This window comes from Carcharodon carcharias, chromosome 16 (assembly GCF_017639515.1).
Source record: "Carcharodon carcharias isolate sCarCar2 chromosome 16, sCarCar2.pri, whole genome shotgun sequence".
In the NCBI taxonomy this organism is placed as follows: domain Eukaryota; kingdom Metazoa; phylum Chordata; class Chondrichthyes; order Lamniformes; family Lamnidae; genus Carcharodon; species Carcharodon carcharias.
In genome coordinates this window covers 68076540-68092120 of record NC_054482.1, presented here as the reverse complement: position 1 = coordinate 68092120, position 15581 = coordinate 68076540, and the positions used below count along the sequence as shown (strand labels likewise).

The window sequence follows — 15581 nt, the reverse complement described above, 5'->3', positions numbered from 1 at the left end:
AAAATGATAATATAATAGTAAATTCAGGGTGGCCAAAGGCAAAAGGTCCCATTAATTGGAGGGACAACCCCCTCACAGGGATTGTTAGGGTTGTGGGGTTGCCTATCTTATCTGCAGCACCCTCTTTGGGCTACAGAGCCTCTGGCTCCAATGGTCCCCTGGGTTGCTCCACTTTCGTTAAGCTGACACTTTCCACAGGCAACAGGAGGCCACACCACAACCGACATTGCCTGCGGCACCCCCCCTCACCAGGGGTTCTAATTATGCAAATTGGCCTGCTTCCCACTCCTGTGGTGGGACTGTGTCGGGGGACAATCCTGATATGGATCCCCTCATCCCAACCTCCATTCCTCATCACCTGGGGGCCAGTAAAATTCAGGTGTTTTTTGACTACAAACCAGTCTCAGATTTTGCATTTATAAAACAGACATGCAATATATTAAAATCACTGGTGCTCTCCATTATCAAATGAATTTCACAGCACCAGCAGTAATAATGTAATAGGTCAGATGCCTGCCACAGTATAACTTCTTCACATCACTTATCCAAATTTACTTTGTATTGTATTATTCTTTCCTCTCTCTATAATTACTAAGAGCAATTCTTTTTTACACTAACACTGAGTTTGCATTCACTCAATTGCCCTGCAATTACATGTGTACATAATGACATATTTTCTAAGGTTGACTCTGAGATCACTATCAAATAATCATAGCTATTTTATTTTGATATGTGGTTAGAGATAAAGAAGAATGTCTTCCTATCACTGCTTCAAAAGAGCACTGAGCAGAAATGGATTAAGCAGATATGCTTCAGAGTGCCACTGTATTATGAATAGCAACATCCCACTTATCCTATTATATTTCCTGTAATATAAACAAAGTTTAAATCGTTCAACCCTTCTATTATCATCACTCTCTAAGAAAATCAGTTTTCCATCTGTTTCACTGAAGTTGAAATACAAATGAAATACAATCGATGTGAGATAATATATGGCAGGCAGGGCATCATAAAGAATCCATGATAATTATGTAAACCACATGAGTGAAGTGCTTGCAGTTTTAAAAAAATCAGCAGACATGCAAGTAAATTCCTGCCAGGCAAATTAATCTTTACAGTATACTCATTAAACTTTCATGGTATTACTCACAAAGGGGCTTCACAGAGTAATGAAGGAAACAAAATAAGAACATAAGCTGAGCCATGGTGGGACAGTTGGATGTGTGATTAAAAGCTTTGTCAAAAAGAATGTTTTTAAAGGTGGAGTGAGAAATGGAGAGCTAGAAGGGATTAGGAGCAATCCTTAAAGAATATGAGAGGCTGCTCCTGGGAAGAAGGAAGGGCAGGATGTTAAAAGGCAATTTTTGGACCAACAGATGCAGGAAGGGATATATGGCTGGAGCAAGTTGCTGAAATTAGGTGGGTCAGGGGTGTAAAAGGAATTTAAATTCAATACAAGTACAAATTCAATAGGTTTTTGGATAAGTTAAAGTTTATGGAGTATGGAATAGAGGAGAGCAGCATACAGGGCATTGGAGAAATTGAGTTTGGTGTTTACTAAAATGCAGATAAAAGTGGCAATGAGTTTAAGGTAGGGGTAACAGTGGCCACTTTTGCTAACATGGGAATAAACAATCTCAGTGATGGATAAATTGTGGGATTTTAACAGAGCACCAAAGTTTCACTAGTCTAGTCTAGGCTCAACTAGAGACCAGAAGAGGGGGTGAATCAGGAACAGAGTTTGTCAAGAGCTGAAAACAATATCTTTGGTCTTTTTGAATTAGTATCAGTACTTTCTCCACATGATTCACACATTATATACTGCGAGCTTTAAAAAAATACATTTGTTTTTGTAATTTATACAAAACTATACAAGCAAGATATGGAAATTAAATATTAACACATTTTATGCTATGATAGAATCAAATAAATGCTATTAATAGTAACAGAAATATTTTTTATTTTAGCTTTATTTTTGATTTCGGAAATGTGATTCCCCAAGAGACTGACTGCAATAGACTATAAAGAATTAGCATGTAAAGGGTAAAAATGCATCCCAATGGGCGAAGCAGTCCCTTTTAGCAGATCTGTTGTGGTTTGTACACAACACAGTCAACAAACACCCTCAGCCTTTCCTTATCTCATTACTACACCTGCTATACAAACAGATTAAATCATGCATTGAGCAAGCAAGCCTACAGACACTGGGTTTAGAGGGTGGTAATTGCTCCCTAGAGACCCTAATCTTTAGTTAACACAGCATTTTTAAACTCTTTTAACATCCTATTGAAGACAGGCAGATAATCAACCTACATCCTTGTCATTTACATGAATAAATGCATTATCTGACCTTCTGGTTTAGGATATGGCTAAAAAGCTGATAACAAATACATGTCGTTAACTAATGACGAGCTACTGTGGATTATCTATGCAATACATACACTTCAGAACAATTGTAGAAAATTTCTAAATGCTGCACAAACACTCCTGATTAAAGTCCTGTAAAAATATGACTGTAGCTTTGCTCTAAAGACCTGTAGGAACATTACATTTAGGTTTCTCTGCAGCTTTGTTCATCTAACCTTACACTAATATGCTGACATCAGCAGGTTCCTCTTCCCCAAGAGTTTCAGTAATGTGCAAAACATATCTTTTTCTCACTACACTCTCTCGTATTAAGCAATGTTAAGACGTTACGTTATAGATATCAGTGAATCAATTACAGCAGCATTAGGCTGCCACACCATTCTGTTGTAGACATGAAAAAGAGTTTTGTGCAAGCACAATCATACATGTGAAAACTCTGCTTAATGCTGTCCTAATGCTGGTTGAGGTTTAATGCCAATAAAAGTGGAAATGTTCAGTTGGATAATATATGAGTGGTATTGTGGAGAATAATATGGCAGCAGTGGAAAGGAGATGTCATTTGTGCAAAGAGTGATAAAAATATAAATTAACTTGTAATGGAAACGATGTGGCCCTTTTGGATGGGTGAGCCAAGATGTGTTAAATGCCATTTGCATCTATCTTCTACTTCTCCCCAGCTTCCACTTCCCCCCTCTTCCTCTCTCCCATTCACTTTCCTTCTCATCCTATTCTCTCCCTCTCCTTTGCCACCTCCATCTTCCACCACATCAAGCCCCTTTCCTCTTTACCATTCCTCTCTCTTGCTTTTCCACTCTCCATTCTTCCCTTTTCCCATTCACTTTCTTTCCATGTACTTTATTTTTTTAAACCCGCTATTTTTCAGTCTGTGTCTTTTTGTCAGGATTTCCCAGCTGGTAGAAAAGCCCCAATGCTGCTTTCTCTACTCTCAGACCTCATAGATTGCAGAGGGGGCTGAATTCAAATAGGCCCTGGATGACTGGAAGTCTCCACTGACAAGCCTGTTAAAATTCAGTGACAACTGTACTTGAGGTGAATCGCAAAAGTGATTCTTTTGCTGCTCATGGCAAAATCTGGGCCATTAAAATGCTTTGCTACGTGAAGCATAAGTTTCATGGGGGAAGCTTAATGTAAACTAATTCAATAGGAATAGGTGTCAGAACTCAGCTGTCTTGCCTGCAAGTGCAGTTTGGCAGCTCAGCAGTTCAGCACCAGCACTACATGCAGTTATTTGAGAACATGCCTAGTGCTTTTTGCAAATCACTGCCCACAATTCACACTTGTGCAATGTTGTAACGAGAGCCTACCAAATTGCAACAGTGCTTCTCCTTGGCTGCCACAAAATTTCTGACTGAGGCTCTGCAGACTGGATTTCACACCACGGCAGTTCATTTTGCCTGGATCCATTATGGTTGTAAATCAGATTGATACAGCCATAAGGCAGTGCTTTACAACATTATTGCTCCCATGCAAATTTTTGGGATTGCTAAATGAGTGCCCAGCAAAAGGTCAATGATTACAATTTGCACCGATGAAGAAGATGTCTCTAACTGTGATGCTGAATCTGAAATATCCAACAATCTTCACCCACAAATTCTACTGCATCAATGGCCATGGTACCTTACAGGGCAACCTGTATACACAGTGCAGGAAGTACTGGGCCACCTTCAATCTTATGAGCAGGCACTGACACACAAACAGTGAACAAACTCGCTTCTTCTTTCTGCTGTTAGAAAATAAAAGGCACAAAATTGGGGGGGGGGGGGGGGGGGAGAAGAGAGAGAGAGAATCGAGCAGGAGAGCAAGGGTGCCATGCCCATGGTCTACCTGTCTCTATGGTCTGGTATTTTACCAATGGCAAATTAGATGGTGGGCGTCTCACACATCCTTAGGCTAGTTGAGGCCCCGACATGGTCAATTTATGACCACTTAAGGGTCTCTTCCTGCTGCTGTTGGTATTTACCAGCAGCAGATAGGCACCACCAACTGGGGAGGCCACTCAGTAAATCTTGGTGGCCTTCCTGCATGCTCAGGAGGGAGGAGAGGGGGGGGTGGTCCTGCCTGATTGGGCACCCTTTAGTCTATGGAGGGCCTTGCAGCTTCAAAAGCCACCCCCACTGCAAGATCCCCTGCTCCCCTCACGACCAACCCCTTCCCCGTGACATGCTGGAGCCTCCCTGATTGGCCCTAACGATTCCTAACCCCACTAACCTTTACTCTGGGCCTCCTTGATGGTAGCTAGTCCAGGGCCTGCTGCAGTCCCAGGAGTACCCACCGCTCTCAGAGGTCCTGCTGGGACTGAAGAGCTGTTGACCCTACAATTGGCCAGTTGTTACTAGAGGCGGACCATCCTGCCTCAGAAAGGTGGAAGCCACGACTTCAGCCAACTAATTGCTTGAACTAGATAAAATTCAGCCGTGGCTTCTAGGAAATGGGCTTGACCCTGATTTTCTGGCCAGTAGGTGGGGCAACCATCTCCATGCAAAATCCTGACTAATGTTCCAAAAGAGAAGCCCAGGGGTTACATACACTGTTTACTCCTGTACCACACAGAGTTTGGTTAAATGGGGCTTGGGATTGTTCATACTTCACGGTGTTTAGAGAATGCTTTTGTTATGATGTAGATTCAGATGGTTACTGAGAAATGTGATTGAAGTCAAAGGTCTTGCTTTACGCTCAGAGCAACAAGGGCAATATTTTAAGTGGCTAGGGCATTAATTACGATGTGGAACTGACTGTCCAAGTAGTTAGATTGAAGTATCTGCTTTAGACATTGCTTCATCACTCATGCTGATAAGCCATTTGCTTTGGTAGTTATGCCTTCTGGCTTTTGGATTGGGTCAACTTCTAAATATAGTTGCTTCTGGGGTTCTTCTGCAGCAAATCACCAACTCATCCCGTGCCCGTCTTTTATCAGTTTAAACATCAGAACTTCAGTTTCAAGGTGTTTGCCCCAAACACTGACGTGTTCACCTCATCATATAGTTCATCCATGTCCAAATGCAACAAGACCTGGACAATATCCAGGCCTGGGCGGATACACGCCACACAAGTGCCAGGCAATGACCATCGCCAATATGAGTGAATCTAACCAGCGCCCCTTGACATTCAATGGCATTACCATCGCTGAATCCCCCACTATCAACATCCTGGGGATTACAATTGACCAGAAACTGGGCTAGCCATATAAATACAGTAGCTGAAAGAGCAAGTCAGAGGCTGGGAATCCTGCACTAAGTAACTCACCTCCTGATTCCCCAAAAGTCTGTCCACCATCTACAAGGCAAAAATCAGGAGCGTGATGGAATACTCTCCACTTGCCCGGATGAGTGCAGCTCCAACAACACTCAAGGAGCTTGACACCATCCAGGGCAAAGCAGCTCGCTTGATTAGCACCCCTTCCACAAACATCCAACCCTCCACCGGTGAATAATGGCAACAGTGTGTACTATCTACAAGATGCACTGCAGAAATTCACCAAGGCTCCTTAGGCAGCACCTTCCAAACCCAGGACCACTACCATCTAGAAGGATAAGGGCAGAAGGTACATGGGAACACCACCACCTGCAAGTTCTTCTCCAAGCCACTTACCATCCTGACTTGGAAATATATCGCCGTTCCTTCACTGTTGCTGGGTCAAAATCCTGGAACTCCCTTCCTAACAGCACTGTGGGTGTACCTACACTACATGGACTACAATGGTTCAAAAAGGCAGCTCACCATCACCTTCTCAAGGTCAATTAGGGATGGTGTTAAATGCTGGCCTAGCCAGCAATGCCCACACCCAGTAAATGAATTTTTAAAATCTCTTCCTACATTCAAGTACCTCAGTTTAGTGAACAGCCCCATCTGCAGTGAATAACTTTGATCCACAGCAGCCATTCAGCCAGCCTTCCTGCTCATTCAAATAATGGAACCATGGATCACCTAAAATTAAGGAATCATAGTAGCTACCAGGGCAACCAATATGATTCAGTGCCTATGGTCAAAAACAAGGTGAACATTGATGGAATGGAACTTCTTTTTGCTCATGAAAGGGTTGACATTGTGGCTAGGAACCTGTATGGCCACATCTGTGTTATCAATAACATCGTGCAGTGTGAGAGTTCTAGCTGGACAAAGTGTAGTGCTCCATCTTGTTATTAGGTTTTCCATGAAGAAGCTGATGAATTGAGAGACCCGGGAAAACAAACTGTGACCGGCAGGCTGGGTGATTTGGCAGATTTCTCCTGGTGTTGCTTGGATGAACCCATTAAATAAAAATACAAGGTGGTGGTTACCTTGGCTGCATCTACAAAGCCTTTCCTGTTGCTGAAGTAGTTTGCAGGTTTGGCTACAGGAACATGTGATGTACTGATGCAACCCCTATACTGTTCAGACACTTTAAACACATTGGGCAGAATTTTCGCCCATTGGGAGGGGAAATTTAGGAGCGGGCACGTGGAGGCGCACCTCCGATCAGTGCCCCCGATCGGAGGTGCGCCGCCATTTTACATGGGTGGGCCAATTAAGGCCCGTCCAGCGTAACGTCTGCCAGGAAGTGCTATGCGCTTCCTGTGAGGGCGGGGGGATTCCCGGACCCAAGAGTGCGCTCTTTCACACATGCGCGCGAAAGAGCTCACTCATCTCCCTAACGCTAAGTGCTGCTTCAGGAAGATCGGGTCCTGTGTGAAAAAATTTTAAAAATAGAACAGATAAATTCCCCTGACATGTCCCCTCATGTGCCACTGTCACATGAGTTGGGATATGTCCCATCATTTTCATTGACACTTTATTAAAAATTTTAAAACCTACATGGAACTTCATCCCGCCCGTGGATGAGGTTTCATGCATTTTCTGAAGCCTGCCTTAAGGTTGGACGGGCAGGTCCATTAATCACTTTAATTACTTTGTCAATGGCCTCAGTTGCCCATTGACAGGTCGGCGGGCGCTGGTCCTGCTGAGCCCCTGCCGACCTGAAAATTGAAATGAGGCCAACGTCATCCCGCGTCATTTTGTGCGTTGGCAAGCGCCCCCCGACCCCCGCTCGCCGACCGGGAAATTCTGGCCATTAGGGATATCCCCTAAGTAAAATAAAATTCCAATCCTAATGAAGAGCCAGTGCACAAGTTATAAAACTTCTGGGTCATACTGTCATGTGCACTAAGTAGACCTCAGGGCCCCATAAGATGGAGAACCAATGTCTGATGTGCATCAACACCACAAATGCTGCCAATTGCACTCTTGGCCTTACTGTATAACTCTGCACACCTAAGGAGTCTCCTACAATTAGGAAGAGAAAGTATAGTGCTGAGCATTCAAACCACCAAGACAGAGATTCGATCCTTGGTGAGTACTCAGTTAGCTGATCTTAACCAGGATAGTGGTAGAGGTGTTACAATTGACCTCAGCAATCTTGTCCACTATTGTCCTCTTGCAAATGACTTCCAGAGACTTCTGTTACAATGCACAAGTCAGAATGTTGAGTGAAAACAGAGCTAGATAGTCTAATGCTTCTTTTGAAAGAACAGTCTATGTGCGCACACTGGATAGAATTTAGTTCCAGCAATGCAGATAGCCCCGCATTCCTTCTGTGGGAGAGACCCAAAGTGATTAAAGTGAAATCAGGTACTTCACTGGCAGTGGCAACAGAGCAGTGGCTGCTACTGGTAATGCTCTGAGGCCTACCCAGAGGATTGTCATTTGATCCCTGGAGACAGGTATATAGGGCAGAATGGTCGCAGGGAGAGTTGGCAAAGCAGTCAGAGGCAAGGGCAGGGTTTGCTTGGTGGCCTTCGGGTGCCACAGAAAACTCACAAGGGTCCATTAAATCCATGAGTCACCACTAAATCCCATGGGCTCAGGGATAACTGGTGTCAAGTGGCTCATCAATTCTAATTGGTATCCCATTGCTAGCAGGCAGGATTCCCATGTCGGGCCCTTCCTGCCTCAAATGAGAGCAGTTTTTCCGATGTGAGGAATCAGATGTGGGTACTCCTAGTGATCCTCCCGGCTCCCCCGCCCTCATGCCTGGTGTGCCAGGCTCCACCAAGTTCTGCCCACTGTTAAAGTTCACAAATGAAGAATGTTCTGTGTGGATGAGATCCTGGAAGGTGCACAGAAATGATCAAACCAATGAAGCAAGGGTCTTCATTAGTGAAAGGTAAAACCTGGATGAAATAAAACTAGAAAACGCTTGAAAAACTTAACAGGTCTGGCAATATCTGTGGAGACAGAAACTGGGCTGAATTTTGCTGTCGGTGAGCAGGGGGCGGGGCCCATTTGCCGAAGTGCAAAGTGATGTGGGATGACATCAGGAGGAACCCCCAATGTCATCGCGTCCCATTTAAATCTTCAGGAAGGCGGAGGCACAGCAAAATCAACTGTCCGCCCGTCGACCTGTCAATGGCCAATTGAGCCCATTGACGGGATAATTAAAATGATTAAATGACTTGGTGGGCAGGCCAGGATTCCCGGCAGGCTTCTGAAAAAACACGAAACCTCATCCACCGGCGGGATGGGGTTTCATGTTGGGTTTAAAAAACTTTAATAAAGTTTTAGTGAAATTTATTAACATGTCCCATCTCGTGTGACATTGTCACATGAGGGGGACATGTTTAGGATTTTTTTTATTTTTAAAGTTTATGAAGCTGTCAGCGATCTCCCTGAGGCAGCACTTAAACTCTGGGAGATGTGTGCTCTTTTGTGTGCATGCGCGAAAGATCGCACTCTCGCATTTGGGGAATCATAGCCCGCCCACTTAAATGGCGGTGGGGCCCGATTCTCCGGCATGGATTGGCTCCCTGCCCGCCAGAGATTGGGTCGTGCCCGCCCGCCCGGTCGGCAGTAAATTCTGCCCAGAGTTAACGTTTCGAGTCTGTATGACTCTTCTTCAGAGCCAATGAGAAGTAGAAATGTGATGGATTTCATACTGTTTAAGAAGGGGTGGAGCAAGTGGAGCAGAATAGAAGGTCAGGGATAGGTGGGAGCACAGGAGAGATTTGACAATTTTGCTCCACCTAATCCACCCCCTTTTAAACAGTATAAAATCCATCAGATTTCTACTTCCCTACTTCTCTTTAGCTCTGAAGAAGTCATACGGACTCAAAAGTTTAACTCTGTTTTCTCTCCACAGATACTGCTGGATCTGCTGAGTTTTTCCAACATTTTCTGTTTTTATTTCAGATTTCCAGCATCTTGAAATTTGGATGGATCAGGGTGGGAGCTGGAAGTTCATCATGTATGAAATTCCATTTATGATTGCAAAGACACTCATTCAATGGCACTCTCCATATTCTTGTGTTAATTGGCAGAAGTTTTACTGGGAGGACACAAGCATTAAGTCATAGATTTAAGTGGCAGTATAATTTGTCTGTGTTAGTAGGAGCTCTGTAATGGCATGTGCTATTGTTTTTGCTACAAAACCAGACAAATGTCTCGTGCACAGTGACATTAATTTATATAAAGTTATTAAATTGAGCCTAGCTTTTTGCATTACTACCTGTTGCAATATGTATCTGTCAGAACTTAAGGGGAAATACAATTGCAACCAAAAATGCTGAAACCTGGGATTGAAATGATTTCTGGCATTTTAAAGTGCAGTTGTTACCTGCAAAACTTTAACAAGCAAACAGCAGGATTCATCGTCAATAGTGAATTTTACAGAGTTTCCAGGGGAATATTTTTGGATTCCTAATCTATTTTAAGATGTATTATGTACATTTAAAAAAAAACACAATGAAACCTTATTTGTCATCTTGCTATGTTTCAATCACTGAAGTAAGAGCCAGCTGCTCTTCTGTTGACTTTTTGATAGAAACTACAAGACCTAATTGAAAAGGAAGAATAACGCATCTTAGGGGCAAAAGGCATTATTGTCCAAATATTATGGTTACACTTGTTAGAATTCACAAAAGTGTGCACATGATCATTATAATTGTCATGTGGGTGGTACTGAAATATCTAGATACCAACAGATCTAAAAACTGCCAAATCCTGTGATTCACACAGACTGGAATCTTTATCCCCTCTTTGACGTGGTAATGCTTGCCAGCAGTACTGTACTGCTTTTGAATGAGAGTTATCTGCTGCATGCAGCTGTTGGTGCTATTATCTAAGTACCTGAAGGATAATGCTTCCGTAGGCATTCTTCAACAGATTAACTGCTTCTGCATGAGACAGTCCATCCAAGGATTGGCCATTAATGCTGACAATCCGATCCCCAACCTAATATTAAAAAAAAAGCTAATTAATTGCATGGGAAATTAATTTCAAATAGGAAGTAAACACTTGCATGACTGGAAAACAGCATTTTGTGCATTTTAACTGGATAAAAATACAAATTTGTTAACAAGTTTTGTTGTAATTATTCATCAAATTTAAAAGGGGTGATTTTTTGAACGTAGCTTGTGGCACAGTGTGTTGCAGTCATGAGCGTACATCATGTAATCACTGGGAAGAGGCACACCCATAATTTCCCAAAGTGTCCCCCCCAGCAGGCAAGGCTTTGTGTTCCAAAGTGTTCATTGGGAAAACTGGTCCCAAAATCTTAATTTAAAACAAATTGCTCTGAACATTGGATCCTATCACCAATTAAATTTAATCAATTGCTTTAATCTACAAACATCACTGCAATTGTGTACAAATTGGTCAAAATTTCTTTACAACTAATCGGCCAGTGTAATCACACAAATCACAATAACATATGGCTGGCTCTACAACAGTATAATTTCTGTCACTGCTTAATTTATACAGAAGCGAATATCCACAGTTGAATTTTAAAAAATATTTTAAAACAAATGAAAGATTTTCATTTTATTGTGCCTGGGAACTGAGAACTGAAAAGGGAATGGGTGACGACACCCATTGTGTCAGGTCCTTGCTCCCGCTACACTGCTTTGGGATTTCCAAGGATTACCTTTCAGGTTTATACTAGGGCAATAGGTGCAGACCCAGCCTAACATTCTAATGGTGCAGGAGGGGGCATTTCTGACATGCTGCCTCACTTTTCTGCTCGTCAGCCTATTAGGACCCAAGGCTTGCCACTGGGGTTTAAATTGGGACTTCTGCAGATGTTCCAGGTGCAGTCCAAAGATGAATGGGAAATAATGGCAAATTTTTAGTATATTTCTCACAAAGGACCTTCATCCCCCAGGCCCTCCGCACTTCACAAAAACACAATTGCAGACCTCTTAAGCTTGTAACTCTTTCGAGTACAAACCCATTTCCATCTGTTTCAGATGAAGTTACATTGTTTCATAGTTTGCCACTGTGAGATTTGAACTCTTGATCTTGGGGTTACAAACCCAGTACCATAACCACTTGGCTATTTAGGACTCCTGTTTTTGTTCACCTGCACCCAACTCCATCCCAATGCAGAGCCATGATGGGGAACATAACTGTAAATGACCTGGGTATAAAATGAGTTCTGAATTTTCCAATGTCCACCGTATTAGTGGATACATCATACTTCTATTTGGATGATATCAGGTTTACAAATTCATAGATTCAACTGTACATTACAGTGCATTTTGAAAACAGTGGGTATCAGTTTGCTCAACCACATGAAGAACACAAAGCAAACCTCTTTTCTGAAATATCTTCAATGTATTATGTTTTAAAAACAATAGCTACAACCTGGAATTAACAATCATCACCTGCCTCTTCTTGGAAGTAGTTGGTAGATTTTAAATTGACCTCTGCTTGCAAATCTCCGTCACCGCCCCTCCCCCCACCTTTATATTCTTGCTCATGCCCAGACTTGTCCTTTTTATTTAACTGTGGAGTTGTCCAGCTCATAGGAACCAGTCCTGTGTGAAGATCACACCCAAATCATTGGTTGGGAATTTCCCCAGCGTTGTTCTAGTTCTGTTACCATAACTGCACTGAAAATGTGCCAGGAGACACAGTTTACACATGTATAAAGGCTGTGTGGATGCAACATGTATTGACAAATTTTCATCCTCTGGTATGACATGTTCTGTAACCACAAGGTGCTCCACTGACAACTGCCAAGATAGCAAAATATGAGCTTTGAGGCTGCCAAGAAGATCTGTTTCCCAAACAGCTGCCATGAGCCTTTCTTTGGCTTCATAGTATTCAACACTAAATGATGACGTATTAACTGTGCAAAGTAATGGAAAGCATGTGCCAGATCTTCCAGTGAGCAGCATTGCTGAGTGCACTGCTGCTGCCTGCAAAGATGGAATTGCCCATTTTCAACCAGCACTTCTGATCCTGGCTGAAGAGAAATGGGACAGCATAGACTCTCCAGGGTAAATCCAGTAAGCGTAGGAAAGTCAAAGGGTGGAGGGGACACATCCCCTTTTTACGGCACTGGCTGCCATGTTCAGATAAGTTTTAAAAGATCTCAAGTCTTTTAATGAATGTGTGAGTTAGTGAATGGATGAGTGAGCGAGTGGGTGGGCGAGCAAGTGGGCGGGAGATGGAGTGGGCGGATGTGTGAGAAGGCAGTTAGGTCATGTGGGCAGACAGGTTGGGTTGATGGGGAAGTTGGGACGGTGACGGAGGGGTTTGATTGGTGGAGTCAGTTGTAGTGCTCAGTTCAGTTATGCTGGTTCAAGTTAGACAGGTGTTAACCAGCGTAACTTCTCCTGGGTAAATATCCAGGTAAGTTCCATGTATCTGGCTCAAGTCTCTGCCACCGAGCTCAATGTCGGTGACTTTTGAGGAGGGTCCCAGGCAAATCAGCCCATCAGAAGTTTAAATTTCCTGGGCAATCACAGCGTGTGCACCAGGACTTCCTCAGGATCCTGATGTGCAACACAGACTTAAGTCCAGATTAAGTCCAAGTTCTGTCGAAGGGTCATGAGGACTCGAAACGTCAACTCTTTTCTTCTCCGCCGATGCTGCCAGACCTGCTGAGTTTTTCCAGGTAATTCTGTTTTTGTTTTGGATTTCCAGCATCCGCAGTTTTTTTGTTTTTAAGTCCAGATTTTGCTGGTCTGGACATCGGAAGATTTGGGCCATGATTGCTTATTTCATATTCAGTTTACTACTTTGACTTTCAAATTAAATACCTGCTTAACAAGGCAATATAGAATCTGCTATGCAGAGACACTGGGCAGGATTTTCCATTCCGATTTTCCGGAAATTCCCACCCGAAGTGAACGGACCTTTTGCTGGTCTGTCAAATTTTCTGTCCCACCCACGATGATTCCCGTGGCGGATGGAACAAAAAATCCCATTCATTGAACTGTGGTCAGGCACTTCTGCACAGGAAGTCGGGGCGGGGGGGGGGGGGGGGGGCGGGTGGTGTGGAAATAAGAGCAAGAATCATCATTAAGAACTTCGTTGTAACTGTTTCAGCATGACATTTTGAGGGGTCTGGAAATAGGTTGCTTGTAAGCCCTTTTAACTGCAGATGGTGCATGGTTAAGGTGGAGAAAAATACAGTCAAAAATGAATATTCAATTTAATTTGTTAGGATAGGCAGCATCAGGTGTCATTTTTTCAGAAACCAACTGCCAGGCTAATTGGATAGAAGATATGGAACAACTTAAGAATGAATAATTGGCCCGCCCACATAAAATGGCGGTGCGGACCCGATCGGCGGTGCTGATGGGTCCGCCCCCGCCCCCGCACTCCCCCACCCCCTCCCCCGCACCCCCCCAAAACGGGGGGATAATTCTACCCTTTCTGTCCATGCTTTAATCAATAGCTCATCCACTAATTTTTTCAGTTAATAGAATAGTTCTTCCCTTCCATTCCGATTCCCTTCACATTAGTGACATCCTGCACTCACCATTCATTGTTCTTTTGCTGCTGACTCCACTGGCTTTATCAATTTCCTTCAAGTTGTGGGCAAAATCTGACTATTGCTTTGAGCATAATGTACTAGATGGTTACAATATATATGAAAGTAGATGTGAACATAACACAGGAACAGGCATCAAGAACAGATATAGGGCACAATTAATCTGCATGAATAGACAGTTTAGGATATGGGTATCAACAGACAACAGGTTTGGATCACACATAAAACAATGTTAATTATGACCAAAAATCTTACTGTTCACCACTAAAAAAATTTTACTGGAGCAAATGTAGTATTTTCTAACTAACTAAACGCACAGATGTATTGATTTTTATGATGTGGTTCAATAACAGGTCAAGAACGCCACCTGTTGTCTATTGATGCCCATATCCTAAACTGTCTGTTCATGCAGATTAATTGTGCCCTTTATCCGTTCTTGATGCCGTTCCTGTGTTATGTTCACAGGTCTATTTTCATATATATTAATAGCATTGTAACCATCTAGTACATTATGCTCAAAGCAATAGTCAGATTTTGCCCACAATTTGAAGGAAATTGATAAAGCCAGTGGAGTCAGCAGCAAAAGAACAAGAATGATGAGTGCAGGATGTCACTAATGTGAAGGGAATCGGAATGGAAGGGAAGAACTATTCTATTAACTGAAAAAATTAGTGGATGAGTTATTGATTAAAGTATGGACAGAAAGGGTAGAATTCTCCCTCCCGTTGGGGGTGTTGTGCGGGGGCGGACACTGACCCAATCGGTGCCCCCAATCGGGTCCGCACCGCCATTTTATGTGGGCGGGCCAATTGAGGCCTGCTCAGTGTGACGCGTACCCAGAAGCACTGAGCGCTCCCTGTGTCGGGTCGGGGGGAGGGGTCCCCTGAGTCAAGGCCTGCGGTCTTTCACGCAGGAGCACAGAAATCTTCCTGAGGCACAGAGCTGCCTCAGGGAGGTTAGGTTAAGTTCCAAAAATTTTATTAAAGGAAGAAAAAAATTTACAACATGTCCCCCTGCGACATGTCAATGAACTTTAATGAAAAACTTTATTTAATTTATAAACCCATGGATGAGGTTCCATGAAAAATGCGAAGGCCGCCTGGGCTCTTTGGCTGCCCGCCAACCTTAAGGTTGGACAAGCAGCTTTCTCAATAGGCTTAATTAGTTCATTAATGGCCTTAACAGGCCTTTGACTGTTCAGTGGGCATGCAGCCGATTCGGCTGCGTGCCTGCCGAACTGAAAATCTAAATGAAGCAGGGTGACGTTGGGACGCACCCCCGACGTCACTCCGTGTTACTTAACGCCTCAGCGAGTGGATCCCACCCCCTCTCGCCGAGCCAAAGATTCAGCCCAAAGACTTGCAAGGAAACTACATGAATTTAACAGAACTTTGACGGGAGATTATAACATTATAACTTATTTACAAATGAATGATACTGG

General features: G+C 43.3%; 1 protein-coding gene across 6 annotated transcripts in view; it reads right to left on the bottom strand.

Annotated features, from left to right (window-relative positions):
• The window catches only part of patj (PATJ crumbs cell polarity complex component), a 398928-nt gene that overhangs the window by 21357 nt on the left and 361990 nt on the right, over positions 1-15581 (bottom strand). For all 6 annotated transcript variants that reach the window (XM_041208336.1, XM_041208338.1, XM_041208340.1 and 3 more), the window contains one exon: positions 10486-10590. In XM_041208336.1, the coding sequence (XP_041064270.1) occupies positions 10486-10590 (105 nt within the window). The remainder of the gene's footprint in view (positions 1-10485; positions 10591-15581) is intronic.